Genomic DNA, 15,116 nt, shown 5'->3' with positions numbered 1-15,116 from the left:
AATCATCCATGGGTAGGGCCCTTGCCAAAGTATTGGTTAATGCTGTATAATCATTTTCAGTTCTTTTTAGCAAGCACATTACGCCATATTGTACTATTCAGTAGCCAGTTTCTACTAATCTAATCTACTGGTTTTATTTGTTTGAATAAATCCGTATTTTTGTTTCAGCAGCAATTCATGATTGTATGAAAGTACTGAATTACTGTTGGTTCCCAGCAGAGGGAAATGTTTCCAGTTTAGAATAATAGCCGGATTCCAAGCCGAACTCCATGCTAATTCCCGGCAAACCGTTTTCCTGCTGTGGACAGATTTGGGCTTTTAGGAATGGGTCTACCAACTGTGTTGTATTGCAATCTCCCCTGTGCGTGGAATCAATCAATCAAAGGTATTTATTGAGTGCTTACTATGTGCAGAGCTTAGGTCAGTACTCCATACTCAGTAAGCCCTCAAGAGATGCCACCCGTGATTCTGAAGTCTCATTCAATTGACCCCAAATACAGACAACAATAATACAGCTGTTTTAATTCTAGTAATTAAACGTGAATGTATTGTTGATAGCTTTTTACTCGTCTCTCTTTTTTTTAATAGCCCATCATTCCGATGTTCACCCAAAATGTTCGGGAAGGATTTAGATCACTTGGAGGAACAAGTAAGATCTGATTCCTATGGATTTTTCTCAGTTCAATCAATCAATCAATCAGTCGTATTTATTGAGCGCTTACTGTGTGCAGAGCACTGTACTAAGCGCTTGGGAAGTACGAGTTCAGTTTATAGAATTCTGTCGCTGCCTTCTTTCATTTTTAAACAGCTTTGGAAAGCCAGATAAGCATCCGCCGTATTTTTCTAGTTAATGAACATCGTACTCTGTAGTATGTAGGTTTTTGTCTTGAGTTCCAGATAGTAACTAGCTGCGGGTAACTGCTCTCCTTTCGAAAACTGAAGGCTTGGTCAAATAGAAAGGCAAAATGAAGGAAAAGATCTTCCAAACCAACTTAGCCTGTGAGTCGCATGCGAGATGAGACTATGTCCAACCTGATGATCTTGCTTCTAACCCAGTACTTAGTACAGTGCTTGGCACATAATAAGGATTTAAGAAATACCACATTATTATAGTGAAATATCAAAGCATGTTGACAGGTCTACCGAGTTTATTCTTAACTGCCATGCCTTAAAATTCTTTCGCTCTCTGGACTGCCTTTGGCCTTAACCTGGAAAAATTCTATCCACTGCATAAGAATTTGTTCTAATGTTGACTGTGAGTTGAGCTGTACGCAGACAAGCTGAACTAAGCGTTCGTGACTATTCTTTAAATTTATATTTGAATGCGTTATGTTGGATGTAGGAACATTTACAATTTAAAATGTATTTTATCTACTTTAAAACAGGGTTATTTAGGTGGCTTTATGAAAACTTTCGATTCCCATTCGCTCCTATATACGGAGGCTTTCCAGTGAAATTTCGCACGTATTTAGGAGATCCTATCCCATACGATCCAAAGATAACAGCAGAAGAACTGGCTGAAAAGGTAATTTGATTCTTTAAAAAACAAAACAAAAAAACCAAAGCGCACTCACTCCCCCCACCCCCCACGAGTCTGTATTTTTTCCCTCAGTAAGTGCAAGTGTCATGTTTTATGCTTCTTCCCAAGTCTGCCCAGCTTAGTCAATTGGAACAGGAATTGGAACAGCCAGACGCTGACAGAAACACATAAATGAGCTGACTGTTTAGCCAGGAAGCTTCAAGCCAATACAAGGAACAGACACACACAAATTCATATTGCCCTAGAAAACTGTCCAGGTACTCCACTGTCTCACGGATTCCTTTAAAGGCTCTCTTTTTTCTCACTCCCTGCGGCCCCCAGGGCGACACCTGAAAGCTGTTATTCAAGTCCTTAGCCATCAAACCAAGCCCCATTCTCCTATTCTTGAAAGATAATAATAATAATAATAATAATAATGGCACTTGTTAAGCGCTTACTACGTGCAGAGCACTGTTCTAAGCACTGGGGTGGATACAGGGTGATCAAGTTGCCCCACGTGGGGCTCACAATCTTAATCCCCATTTGACAGATGAGGTAACTGAGGCTCAGACAAGTTAAGTGACTTGCCCAAGGTCACACAGCAGTCATGTGGCGGAGCCGGGATTCGAACCCATGACCTCTGACTCCAAAGCCCGGGCTCTTTCCACTGAGCCACCCTGAAATACTTGTGTGGCACATACCCTGTCCTAGGATGTAATATAATAATAATAATAATAACGGCATTTGTTAAAGCGCTTACTGTGTGCAAAGCACTGTTCTAAGCACTGGGGGAGATACAAGGTAATCAGGTTGTCCCACGTGGGGCTCACACTCTTAATCCCCATTTTACAGATGAGATAACAGGCCCAGGGAAATTAAGTGGCTTGCCCAAAGTCACACAGCTGCCTAGACTGTGTTGGGTAGGGACCGTCTCTATATGTTGCCAACTTGTACTTCCCAAGCGCTTAGTACAGTGCTCTGCACACAGTAAGCGCTCAGTAAATACGAGTGAATGAATGAACGAGTGAATGACAAGTGGGAGAAGCGGGATTAGAACCCATGACCCATGACTCCCAAGCCCGGGCTCTTTCCACTGAGCCACGCTGCTTTATGTCCTCCTTTCCCTGCCCCACCCAATACGGAAACTCACCGCCGTGAGACATCATTGGCTCCGGATTCAGACATTAGTGATTTATAATCAGAAATAATTTTCAGACATCTCTATGATTCCCATTCCTTTCTGAATTCTACACACACAAATCTCTTTATGTTGCTTACTAAAACTGTGTTTTTTCCAAGTACAAAAATACTATTAGTCCTATTCAACTGGCGGACAGAAGATAAATTGCTCATGTTTTGAAAGCATCAATTCTTTGAGAATTTAATACATTTCCCCTCCCAGTGAGCTAGTGGCAGTCTTTTGGCCCGACAGAGTTAACGCGCTTTCTGAGAAGACAGCCATTTGCAGGTGTAATACAGCTGGTGAATTGAAAGTTATATATTCTATTTACAAATGGAGTTGAAATAGAAGTGAAACGAGGGGAAATGGTCACTAACCATATCAATTTTGTGACTCAAAAGTGAAAAGCCTATTTTGCAAACACTACCTAAATTTTGTAGAAAACACTAGGTTTCAGGATCTGCATTATTTCTGACCTGAGGAAAGAATTTTTTAGGTAATAATAGATTGGGAATTTGGAATTACAGACATAAAAAAAAATTCGCACAGTGAGCCTCAATAAATACTATGATTGATTGATGAGCTACAAAAGGGAAAAGTAGGGTGGTACAAAACCCTAACCGTGAGGATGAAATTCAAGGAGGGCATCCATCTCACCGTATCTCCTTACATCCTGTGATTTCTTACTAGAAAACTGGCCTGGAAGCACTAGTGACCCGACTCAGTAATTCATTTCTTCTGTCCTAATGAAATAAAGGAAAAGAGACAGGAGGCTGTTTATTTCTAACTTTATAACGCCCACCATCAGCTAAAATATTTCAAACCAATTCATGAGGATGAGGATTTCAAACAAATTCATGAGGCTGCTCAAAATGCTTTCCTCATTTCAAATCACTGAAGGACTGAGGCCGGACTTTAATCTGGTAGTGCAAGAGCCAAAAGAAATCCAAAAAAGAGCCTGGGACTGGAAAGAGCAAATAGGAAAGCAAAGCAAAGGACAATTTTTGTACACTACCAGTGAAGAGCTATTGATCACCCCTTAGCTTTTCAGCTGCACTTAATACGAATAAAATAACATCATGAGTTATGTCAACTTTGAAATGATAGCCATATATACTGTATTATACACAATGAGGCTTTTAATCTAGCTGTATTTTTAGAAGTTAGAACCTTTGAAAAAATGACTTTTGTTGGAAATGACGATGTACACGCAACAGAGTCAACCTCAAAACTTCATTTATAAACTGAACTATTGAATTATACATTTCAGACTTTCCTCACTATATTTCATGAACTTCCGGAATCTAAAGTGAAGCTTAAGATTTGAGAAGATAGCTCTTTTTTCATGTGGGTTACCAATTCAAATACACTCTCCCATTGCTGTAACATAAACTGTGGCAGTCCAATTTGCCATTTAAACTGTCTAGAAATAGAGATAATGAAGAGAAGTACATCAAGTACTCCTTACTGTTTCTCACACTTGTAACAGGATAACCACACAATAAACAGTTACATCTTGCAGTAGTGAAATGTTATCAGAGAAAAATGTGCTTAAACCTCTTAATGCCTTTATCTTTGTCTTTCACCCACTGAGACCTCAAGTTTTTTCCTCTGAATAAAATGATCAACCAAAAGTATTTATTGAATGCTTACTGTGTACAGAGTACTGTACCAAGCATTTGGGAGAGAACAATACCATAGAGTTGCTATTCACAATTCCTGCCCTCAAGGGGTTTACAGTTTAGAAATGGAAGGGATATTATTTCACTCAGATGAAATGATTTTTCCACCCTTTTTATTGCCCCCCAAGAAGAAAATCATGATCATGTTTTGAACTGGCTCTACTACTGCATTATTTGATATTTACTAAAAGCTGGAAGAATAACTCTTTTCATTTGTTGGAATCCCAATAGGCGAAGAATGCAGTCCAGGCACTAATAGACAGGCACCAAAGAATACCAGGGAACATCCTAAGGGCTCTTTTGGAACGTTTTCATAAAAAACGGAAGATCAACTAGAATATATTTTTATATATTTATATATGCATGGCTTTGAGGTACTGTTTTCAGAACAAAGTTGCTATTGTAACTATATGATTGTTCAAAAATCATAGTAGCTATCATCCTCAAAACGTGTTCCTTAAAAACTTTTGTTTCAATAATGTTCCTGCATATTTGAAAAAAAAATCAACCGTATCATTGCAGTGACATTTGTGAAATTTAAATTATAAACAATGATGTAGTTTTACTAGAACAGTAAATCCCTAACTAAAAAGTTTGTTCTCATGAATTCTGACAAAAGTATTTTGACTAAATCAACCATTCCTGAGTTATGGATTTAGTTTTCATATTTTTATTTCACTTAATTTCTTTTGAGATGCAACATGGTTCAGTTGTGTAAACACAGGATTTAAGTTAAGAAACTGTAAATTCTAGGCCCATGTTGGCCACTGAGTCAGTGTTGTGACCTTGGGCAAATCGTTTAATGTCTCAGCTTGGCCATTTATTAATGGGAGAGGTACTACTCCCTCCTTACAGGACTATAGTGAAGAATATTCATTAAAACAAAGTGCTACAAAAGTAATATAGTCAAAAAGGAAATTATTTTCCAAATTGTTATTTAACAGCTTTGACAAATGCTTCGATTGATAGTAGAAATTTAAGTAATTCTTTGCTTATGGACTCCTAGTGACCAATCAAAATGAAAGAGGAACGGGAAGTGCTTTTTAATTAAAGAAAAAAACTGGGACAGTTTTGCTTTCCATAATCATTACCCTTTTAGTATTGATTGTGTTGTTGTTTATTTAAGTTTCTTAAAACCTCTCTGTAAATATCTGTTGTGTTCTGCATTCGGTCAGTTCAGCAACAACATATTTTTAATAGTTCAGGGTATAAAATTACTGTTGGATTCATGATTTTGTAGTTAGGAAAGAAGATTTAGACAGGTGAACATAGAAATAAACGTTTGTCTTTTGCGTACGATATGAATTTTAAAATGTAGGGAACCAAATGGCTTAGTTACAATGAAAATATACTTGAATCATTTTATGTGGAAACAATTGCACTTTGAAAATTGTCTTAGATTTGTGGTCTCGTAAACTTAATTTAAAAGGTATCAGAACACAGACTTTCAAAAATCAAGAGCAGTATCCTTCTTTTTCGATGTTAAATATACTTTGTAACTTGTACAGATTTTTGTATGGAAGTCTATATTTATGATATGATATGTATTGTATATAAAAAGAACCTAAAATAAAGCGGAAATTAAAGTTATCATTTCTATTCTTTCTTGAAGTGTACATTGCACACGAGTTCTGCGTTGGGATCTAAACATAGTTCTTCATATTTACCATCTATACTGTTTTTTTTGCATTTTAACTCATCAGCCATGTGTAAAGAATCTTCCATTGCCAAATGAAACCACATTTTCACAGTTGTTTGATTTAAAACCATGACTGCAGTATCCAACAATGAACAGAAGACCATGTTGCCTCATCTCCCTGCTCCTCTATCTTCGAATGAGTTCAGGGCCTGTAGATTTTTGCTACAAGTAATCCTTGGATTTTTGACAGGATTGGCTCTCAAAACTGCCTCGAGTCAAAACATTTTAAGTCGGTACTATTGTTCTCACAGAAACAGTGTTATAAATGGAGGATTGGCTCCTGAGCTGCAGTCAATTACAAATGAAGAGCAAAACTCCATTCACGTATCCTTACCGAATCAGTGAGGTTTCATAATAGGTAGCTGACTTTTACCTCACTGGAAATGAAATGGACTGGTTGGTCCTCCCTGGTAATTATTATTAATAATAATAATAATAATGGTATTTTATTAAGCGCTTACTATGTGCAAAGCACTGTTCTAAGCGCTGGAGAGGCTACAAGGTGATCAGGGTGTCCCACGGGGGGCTCACAGTCTTAACCCCCATTTTATAGATGAGAGAACTTCTAGACTGTGAGCCCGCTTTCTAGACTGTGAGCCTGCTTTAGGGTAGGGACCGTCTCTATATGTTGCCAACTTGTACTTCCCAAGCGCTTAGTACAGTGCTCTGCACACAGTAAGCGCTCAATAAATACGATTGAATGAAGGGAACTGAGGTTGTCCCACAGGGAGGGCTCACAGTCCCCATTTTACAGATGAGGTAACTGAGGCACAGAGAAGTTAAGTGACTTGCCCAAAGTCACACAGCTGGCAATTGGCAGAGCCGGGATTTGAACCCACGCCCTCTGAGTCCAAAGCCCGTGTTCTTTCCACTGAGCCACGCTGCTCCCTTTCTTTTGCAGGCCATAGAATACCTCATCTTTAAAGTACTAAATCAAGAAGACTGAGGCACAGAGAAGTTAAGTGGCTTGCCCAAAGTCACACAGCTGACAAGTGGCGGAGCCGGGATTTGAACCTGTGGCTTCTGACTCCAAAGCCCGTGATCTGCCCATCAGGTTGCCACCCCCATCCCCTGTCATCCTTAAGGTTTTCCTGTGCCATCCCCTCTGTCCTCTTTAAACTTTCCCACCTTGCTCTTCCACCATTGTTACTTTTAAAATTGTTCCCTCCGTATGACCCTGCCACCCCTACAACACCACAAATGGAGTTACTGTCATAGAGGAGAGAGTATTATAAAGTCGAAACCGGGTGAAATATAAGTTCCGCCTCACCAACACGACATTGTAAATGCAGCCCTGACAGTGCAGCTATCTAGGACTAAACTAACCGGGGCCCTAGACTTAGGTGAAATATGATGGAAGAAAAGAAAAGTGCCTTATCAGGGAAGAAACTAAGAGGTTAAGGTGGTTTTAAACAGGCAGTAAGCGCTCAATAAATACAATTGAATGAATGAATGACTGCCACTTCTATCCAACTCAATCAATGGTATTTATTGAGCGCTTACTATGCAGAGCACTTGGGAGAGTACGAAAGATTTGCGAGACATGATCCCTGTCTTAAAGGATTTTACGGATCTCACCGATGTCCTGGCTAGGATTCTAATCAGAATTTGCGGGTAGGTGAGATAGAACTGGACAGTCAGTTCTATACGGACAGTCAGGTGCCAAAAAAAAGTCCCTGCCTCCCTTTAATAATAATAATGATGGCATTTATTAAGCCCTTACTATGTACAAAGCACTGTTCTAAGCACTGGGGAGGTTGCAAGGTGATCAGGTTGTCCCACAGGGGGCTCACAGTCCCCATTTTACAGATGAGGTAACTGAGGCACAGAGAAGTTAAGTGACTTGCCCAAAGTCACACAGCTGGCAATTGGCAGAGCTGGGACTTGAACCCATAATAATAATGATGATGGTATTTGTTAAGCGCTTACTATGTGCAAAGCACTGTTCTAAGCGCTGGGGTGGTTACAAGGTGATCAAGTTGTCCCACGAGGGGCTCACAGTTTTAATCCCCATTTTACAGATGAGGTAACTGAAGCACAGAGAAGTTAAGTGACTTGCCCAAAGTCACACAGCCGGCAATTGGCAGAGCTGGGATTTGAACCCATGACCTCTGACTCCAAAGCCCGTGTTCTTTCCACTGAGCCACGCTGCTCCCTTTCTTTTGCAGGCCACAGAATACCTCATCTTTAAAGTACTAAATCAAGAAGACTATAGTTACGCACAGTTCCCGTCCTAAGGCATGTTTTCAACATAACTTCTTTCCTCAAATACAATTAGTAAACTGGGAAGCAGCATGGCCTTGTGGAAAACCAGGGGCCCTGGGTTCTAATCCTGACTCTGCCACTTGCCTGCTGTGTGACTTGAACAAGTCACTTAACTTCTCTGTGCCTCAGCTTCCTCATCTGTAAAATGGGGATTCAAAACCAGTTTTCCCTCATATTTAGATTGTCACCCCCCATATGGTTTTGGTTTTGCACCTCAGATTATTCGTACAGGCCGGTGGCTATTTCTTTAGAACTACTTCTGTAACGTTTTGAGTTGCTGCTGGAATTCTCGCTCTTGGTTATCTCTGTGCTTCATTTAAAGCCATTCTTAAGGGGCAGTTCACCTTTTGCTGCTCATCAGTTATCTGAGAATCTACTGAAATTGAAAATTCCAAATGCTCTGAAATTATTTTTAAGACGTCTGTCCCTGTGATTCAGCTAAACTCTTTATCACTGCAGAAGCCATTAAATTAAGGTGGTTTTTATTCTTTTCCAGTTATATGCACGATTGCTTTGGTTACGTGATACTGGCATATATGTTTGGCCCTTCTAAACTGTGAGCCCGTTGTTGGGTAGGGACCGTCTTTATATGTTGCCGATTTGTACTTCCCAAGCGCTTAGTACAGTGCCCTGCACACAGTAAGCGCTTAATAAATATGAATGAATGAATGAATGAATATGGAACAGGAACTCTGTCCCGCCTGATTAACTTGTATCTACCTCAGTGCTTAGTACGATGCTTGGCACATAGTAAGCACTTAACAAGTATTGTTATTATTATTATTATTATGGTACACGCTAAGCACTTTCTATGTGCCAAGCACTATTATTGGGTGAGTTTGTTTGGGCTCAGTGTGCTGTATTACTGAACAAACTGCTTATGTGCCTGTGTGCGGAGTCAGAACAGGTAAAACAGCACCAGTTTTCCAAAATGCAAGGTTTTAAGAGAACTCAACCTTCATGTTTTAAAAGAACTGGGCCTACTCAAATCATTTCTCTTTCTCTTTGTGCTCAAAAGATCATAGACAGCTACTGTCAGGACTATAAAATCAGTAAATGGAGAGACTGCCTTTTCAGTTAAGGTTGCAAGGGTTATAATTCTCAGTCATGATAGATTGATCCTGTTAGTGCAATTTGGAGGAGATGCAACTCAACTCCCATCTCTTTAACCAAAATTTTAACCCAGCCACATGGTAATCTTTTTAAAAAAAGGTATTTATTAAGCTTTACCTTTATGCCAGGCACCATTCTAAATGCTGGGGTAGATTCAAACTAACCAGGGTGGACACAGTCCATGTCCCATATGGGGCTCACAGCCTTAATCACCATTTTACAGATGAGGTAGCTGTGGCACAGAGAAGTTAAGCGACTTGCCCAAGGTCACACAGCAGACAAGTGGCAGAGCCTGGAGTAGAACCCAGGTCTTTCTGACTCCCCAGGCCTGTGCTCCATCCATTAGGTGACACCACTACTCCATGAAGACATTCAGTGATTCCTATCAACCCGGTAACTATTTTCACAGCTACAGAAAAATGAAGTCGTGTGGTTTGCCTTCAATATTTCTCCCTTAACATTTCCTTGAGTTCCTTGGCAATGTATTCAGGGACACAACAATAATGATTAATTTCTAATGAAAGATAAAGCAAATGCAAACTGACTTGCTATTTTTATAGAAATGAAAAGTGAAACAGCTTTATATGCTTTATAATAGACTGTATATTCCTTGAAGATTGTAAGCCCGTTCTCTCTCTTTATTGCTATATTGTACTTTCCAAGCGCTTAGTACAGTGCTCTGCACACAGTAAACACTCAATACAATTGAGTGAAAGAATATAATTATATATTCCTTGAAGAAATCATCCCGTTATTGACATCTTCCGGGGATACTGGTGTCAAATCTTTCCCCATATTAGGAAGGAATTTATTTGTTTTCATACAAGACTGTTCAATTAATACCTAGTTTTCACCCTGTTTTTCCAGAACACTATAAAGGCTGTGTTCAGTTATCTATCCTGATCACTGCACTAAGATTCTGTACTCTCTATTATTTAACTTTTGGCAATATTTGTGACCATAGTGGAGTCACATAAGCAAAATTCTATTATTTTAGTCCTACCCCGCAGAGAACAGTAAAATCTAATTTTCCAGAATTTACAATATTTATACTCGATATGAGTTTTCAAACCCTATAGTCATATCTATTGCATCACCTGGAAGTTAGAAGATGACATTCGAAATGAAGGGACTGTGAAGTACTGTAGACAGTATTTCAGCATGATCAGCAGCGATCTCTTGTAGATGAGAACGATTTTTCTTCCACTGTGGTGTTATATGAGATTGCCTGTGATTTATGAGGCTGACGTGGATTTATGGCAGCTTGGGTGTGCTTTTCAGTGGAGAGGTGGTTAGCAAAGGGCCTCACTTCTCTACTTCTGGTCTCCACACAGTAAGTGCTCAGTAAAAACGATTGATTGATTGATTGATTGATTGTAACCGCTTAGACTCTCTTCAACAGCATCAGGCTTCAGAAAGCTAGATTCCCTGCTACATTTCTCCACCATGTGGCAAGACCTTGGGCTTAAAGTCACTCAAGATTCTGCTCCATTCATTTTGCATTTTCTAAAAGTTAGACAAGCGCGTTTCAAAAAGCATTCTCCCCGTTCTCCGAGGCATTTTTTCCTTACCTTAAATGGGAGGCCGGCATTTGCTTGAAGAAGTGGATCCCATCCTCATCCCAGCTAGACGGGTCTTAAACGATCGGCACTTATTGTTTGTAGTGCTCACCCAGGAATGACATCAATGTGTCGGGACCCTTCTCAGGCAGCCTTGACGGTGAGCTTCCAGGCTTTTATGACATCTTCTGTCCATCGCACACTGCTCAGCTCATTATAGCCAAAGATAACTGTGAGCTCCTATATGTGCAGGGGTGTGTGGCAGAGAAACTCTACTTTGCCTGACACTTCACTCCACTCTGCATGTGTGAAGAATGTTCCGTGCCGCACTGACTCATTTGTTTCTTCCAGCAGGTCTCATGTCTGGAATTTGAGTCTCGTGATCTTCCCCAAGTTTTTGCTACAGGACGAGCTCCTTCCTTGATTGAAACACAGTAAGTCTGGTTACTTCAGCCATAAAGAGAAGCAGCGTGGCTCAGTGGAGAAGAGCCCGGGCTTTGGAGTCAGAAGTCATGGGTTCAAACCCTGCTCTGCCAATTGTCAGCTGTGTGACTTTGGGCAAGTCACTTAACTTCTCTGTGCCTCAGTTACCTCATCTGTAAAATGGGGATTGAGACTGTGAGCCCCCCATGGGACAACCTGATCACCTTGTAACCTCCCCAGCGCTTAGAACAGTGCTTTGCACATAGTAAGCGCTTAATAAATGCCATCATTATTATTATTATTATTATAAATGAGTCAAGCAGGTAAAACCGTTGTGTGAACTACACAAAGTACTGCATCCCTGCCCATCTCCTTGCTCTTTATATTCCTTGCCCCAGTGGGAGCATGACAGGAAGCGACAGATGGTAATAACACTACTACTACTAATGATAATTGTGGTGTTTGTCAGATTATTTGTTAAGCACTTACCATGTGCCAAACTCTGTACTAAGATACAGGAAAATCGGGACACGCTTGGGGCTCACAATCTAAAGAGAATGGAGAATAGCTATTGAACCCTCACTTTTCAGATGAAGGACCTGAGGCACAGAGTAGATAAGTGACTTGCCTAAGGTCACGCAGCAAATAAGGTCACACTGAGCCACGTGGCTTCAGTGGAAAGAGCACAGGCTTTGGAGTCAGAGGTCATGGGTTCAAATCCCAGCCAATTGTCAGCTGTGTGCCTTTGGACAAGTCACTTAACTTCTCCGGGCCTCAGTTACCTCATCTGTAAAATGGGGACTGTGAGCCCTCCCGTGGGACAACCTGATCACCTTGTAACCTCCCCAGCGCTTAGAACAGTGCTTTGCACATAGAAAGCACTTAATAAATGCTATTATAAATAAGTCGCAAGAGCTGGGATTAGAATTCAGGTCCCCTGACTCCCAGTCTTGCCCCTCTGGCAGCCAGAGCCTGGTCTGTTAATTATACAGCTGCTTTTGTAAGATCTACGAATACAGTCTTGCCATCTCCAGAAGCCCTAAATTGCCCCGCTGTGCTTTAATTTGAAGCCAGAGTGAGACTGAGTCAGTGCAGGGTTAAATATATTCTTCAGTAGCTCATCCAGAAGGACCCTGACCAGGCTCTTTCTTACTTTTCTTCTCGAAGACAGAGATTATGGTAGCATCTTGGAAGTCCTGTGGCATCTCTTCAATCAGTCAGAGCACCATCCTAAGTGCCTGGGAGAGTACAATAATCAATCAATCAATCAATCAATCGTATTTATTGAGCGCTTACTATGTGCAGAGCACTGTACTAAGTGCTTGGGAAGTACAAATTGGCAACATATAGAGACAGTCCCTACCCAACAGTGGGCTCACAGTCTAAAAGGGGGAGACAGAGAACAAAACCAAACATACTAACAAAATAAAATAAATAGAATAGATATGTACAAGTAAAATAAATAAATAAATAAATAGAGTAATAAATATGTACAAACATATATACATATATACAATAAGACAGGGTTGGTTTTACTGGGGAGACACGCTTAGTCTAGAGGGGGATCAGAGGTCTCTGTGTTGAGGAATAGCACTCTCCATAGAGCAAAATGGGGATCAGAGTCCTGGAAGTCTTAATTCTGTTTCATGTCATGTCCTTGGATGCTTGTTTCGTCAGGCAGTGCACAAGCCTGAATCTCTGCGGTGATGCTGAATTTCTATCCTAATGACTGCTTTCTAAGGGAGGCGATGGCTTTCTGGTGCTTCACTGTGAATCTGAATTGCCGGAATTGGAGTACGCTCATCATTTGTACCTTAATCTTTGGGATGTTAAACTCTAATTCCATCTTTCCATTTGCCTCCGTAAAGAGACCAACATCTGTTTGGAGATCCGCTTCTGAATGAGCATACCCTCTGCTATCATAAACGCAGTGAAGAGGCCTTCCAAGAGGCCTTCGCAGACTGAGCCCCTTCCTTCCTCTCCCCCTCGTCCCCCTCTCCATCCCCCCCCCTTACCTCCTTCCCTTCCCCACAGCACCTGTATATATGTATATATGTTTGTACATATTTATTACTCTATTTATTTATTTATTTATTTTATTTGTACATATCTATTCTATTTATTTTATTTTGTTAGTATGTTTGGTTTTGTTCTCTGTCTCCCCCTTTTAGACTGTGAGCCCACTGTTGGGTAGGGACTGTCTCTATATGTTGCCAGTTTGTGCTTCCCAAGCGCTTAGTACAGTGCTCTGCACATAGAAAGCGCTCAATAAATACGATTGATTGATTGATTGATTGAAGTTCTGTTACACCAGTGGCTGGCACATTTTAGAGCTGAAGAACTGTATACCATATTGTCCATTTTTTATCAATGAGACTTAGTGGAGTGCAGTCTTTCACCCTGCCATAGTCTCATTTACAATCGAGCATGATTTCTTTGCCTATCTAATGTTTACTTGCCATAAACATAGTATTTACATAATCAACTATAGCCTTTCTTACTAAAATGCGGTGTTACAGAGAGCAATTTAGATCGAATGCTACAGAAAAATAGAGGGACATTGTTACTATTATGCAGCCTCGAATCTGCTTTAATGTGATGTGGCTCTGCAGGAAAATGTGTTGAAAAGCTTGTTTCCAATTCAGATCAAAGGCTCTCTCAGCAACAGTCCATCAGATCATTAGCATTGCCAGGGAACTAAATTACAAGTTCACTCCACTGTTGACTGGAAACAGTGAACTTTTTAAGCAGTTGCAAATTGGTTAAATTGGCTACTTGTGCAGGACTAAGGAATTCCAGATGAAGTCAAGGAAAGCGTCAGACAGTTTCTTGGTCGGAACAAGTTTCTTGGTTTGTTTTCCACAACCTTCCTGAATTTCATACCGATGTGACTGAAGCCATGTACTATTTTTTATTATTTTTGAACTACCTTCCCCATAACCTCTACTTTCCAGGAACTGCGTGAAGGGAGGAGGGACGAAGAAGAAGGAAAAAAAGGAAAAGCAGGAAAAAAAAAGAATCTGCAAAGGGATGACAGGTATTATTGAGAGCCTTCAGTGGCCAGCTTATTGGCAACAACATTTTTTTATCACATGACGTTTAAAAGGAATGAAACTACCATACTGGAGGAGGATTGCCTGTAGAGAACATAAAACATCGAATTTGCCAGACTCCTAGAGAAGCTTGAAAACCTCACTTTCCTTGGTATTTGACTCCTCTATAATTTTGATCAATCAATTGTCCAGAGGTCTCCCTTTGTGAAATCAGAAGTGGTTATTAATTTAATGTTGTGGACAGGAACGTGTCTACCAACTCTGTTGTAGTCTACTCTCCCAAGCGCTTATTACAGTGCTTTGCAATTCGCCAATTCAATTCAATTGTATTTATTGAATGCTTACTGTGTGCAGAGCACTGTACTAAGCACTTGGGAAGTACAAGTTTGCAACATATAGAGACGGTCCCTACCCAACAGCGGGCTCACAGTCTAGAAGGGGGAGACAGACAACAAAACAAAACATATAAACCAAATAGAATAAATATGTACAAGTAAAATAGAGTAATAAATATGTACAAACATATATACATATATACAGGTGCTGTGGGGCGGGGAAGGAGGTAAGGCGGGGCAGATGGAGAGGGGGAGTAGTTTGCATATACTAAGCATTCAATAAATACC

The 15,116-nt window shown here is 40.3% G+C and overlaps 1 protein-coding gene across 5 annotated transcripts in view; it reads left to right on the top strand.

The window, feature by feature from the left end:
• TMEM68 (transmembrane protein 68) overlaps positions 1 to 14,791 on the top strand; it is a 32,919-nt gene extending 18,128 nt beyond the window's left edge. For 2 of the 5 annotated variants that reach the window (XM_038766642.1, XM_038766643.1), the window contains exons 5-8: positions 589 to 649; positions 1,386 to 1,525; positions 11,369 to 11,451; positions 14,395 to 14,789. In XM_038766642.1, the coding sequence (XP_038622570.1) occupies positions 589 to 649; positions 1,386 to 1,525; positions 11,369 to 11,451; positions 14,395 to 14,536 (426 nt within the window). In that variant the 3' untranslated portion in view covers positions 14,537 to 14,789. Of the gene's footprint in view, positions 1 to 588; positions 650 to 1,385; positions 1,526 to 4,612; positions 5,972 to 11,368; positions 11,452 to 14,394 lie in introns of those variants that run through there. The other 3 variants (XM_038766646.1, XM_038766644.1, XM_038766645.1) reach the window with 3 other exon arrangements.
• The last annotated feature ends 325 nt before the right edge of the window (positions 14,792 to 15,116 follow it).

Source organism: Tachyglossus aculeatus, chromosome 25, assembly GCF_015852505.1.
Source record: "Tachyglossus aculeatus isolate mTacAcu1 chromosome 25, mTacAcu1.pri, whole genome shotgun sequence".
In the NCBI taxonomy this organism is placed as follows: Eukaryota; Metazoa; Chordata; class Mammalia; order Monotremata; family Tachyglossidae; genus Tachyglossus; species Tachyglossus aculeatus.
This window is presented reverse-complemented; position numbering and strand designations above follow the sequence as displayed.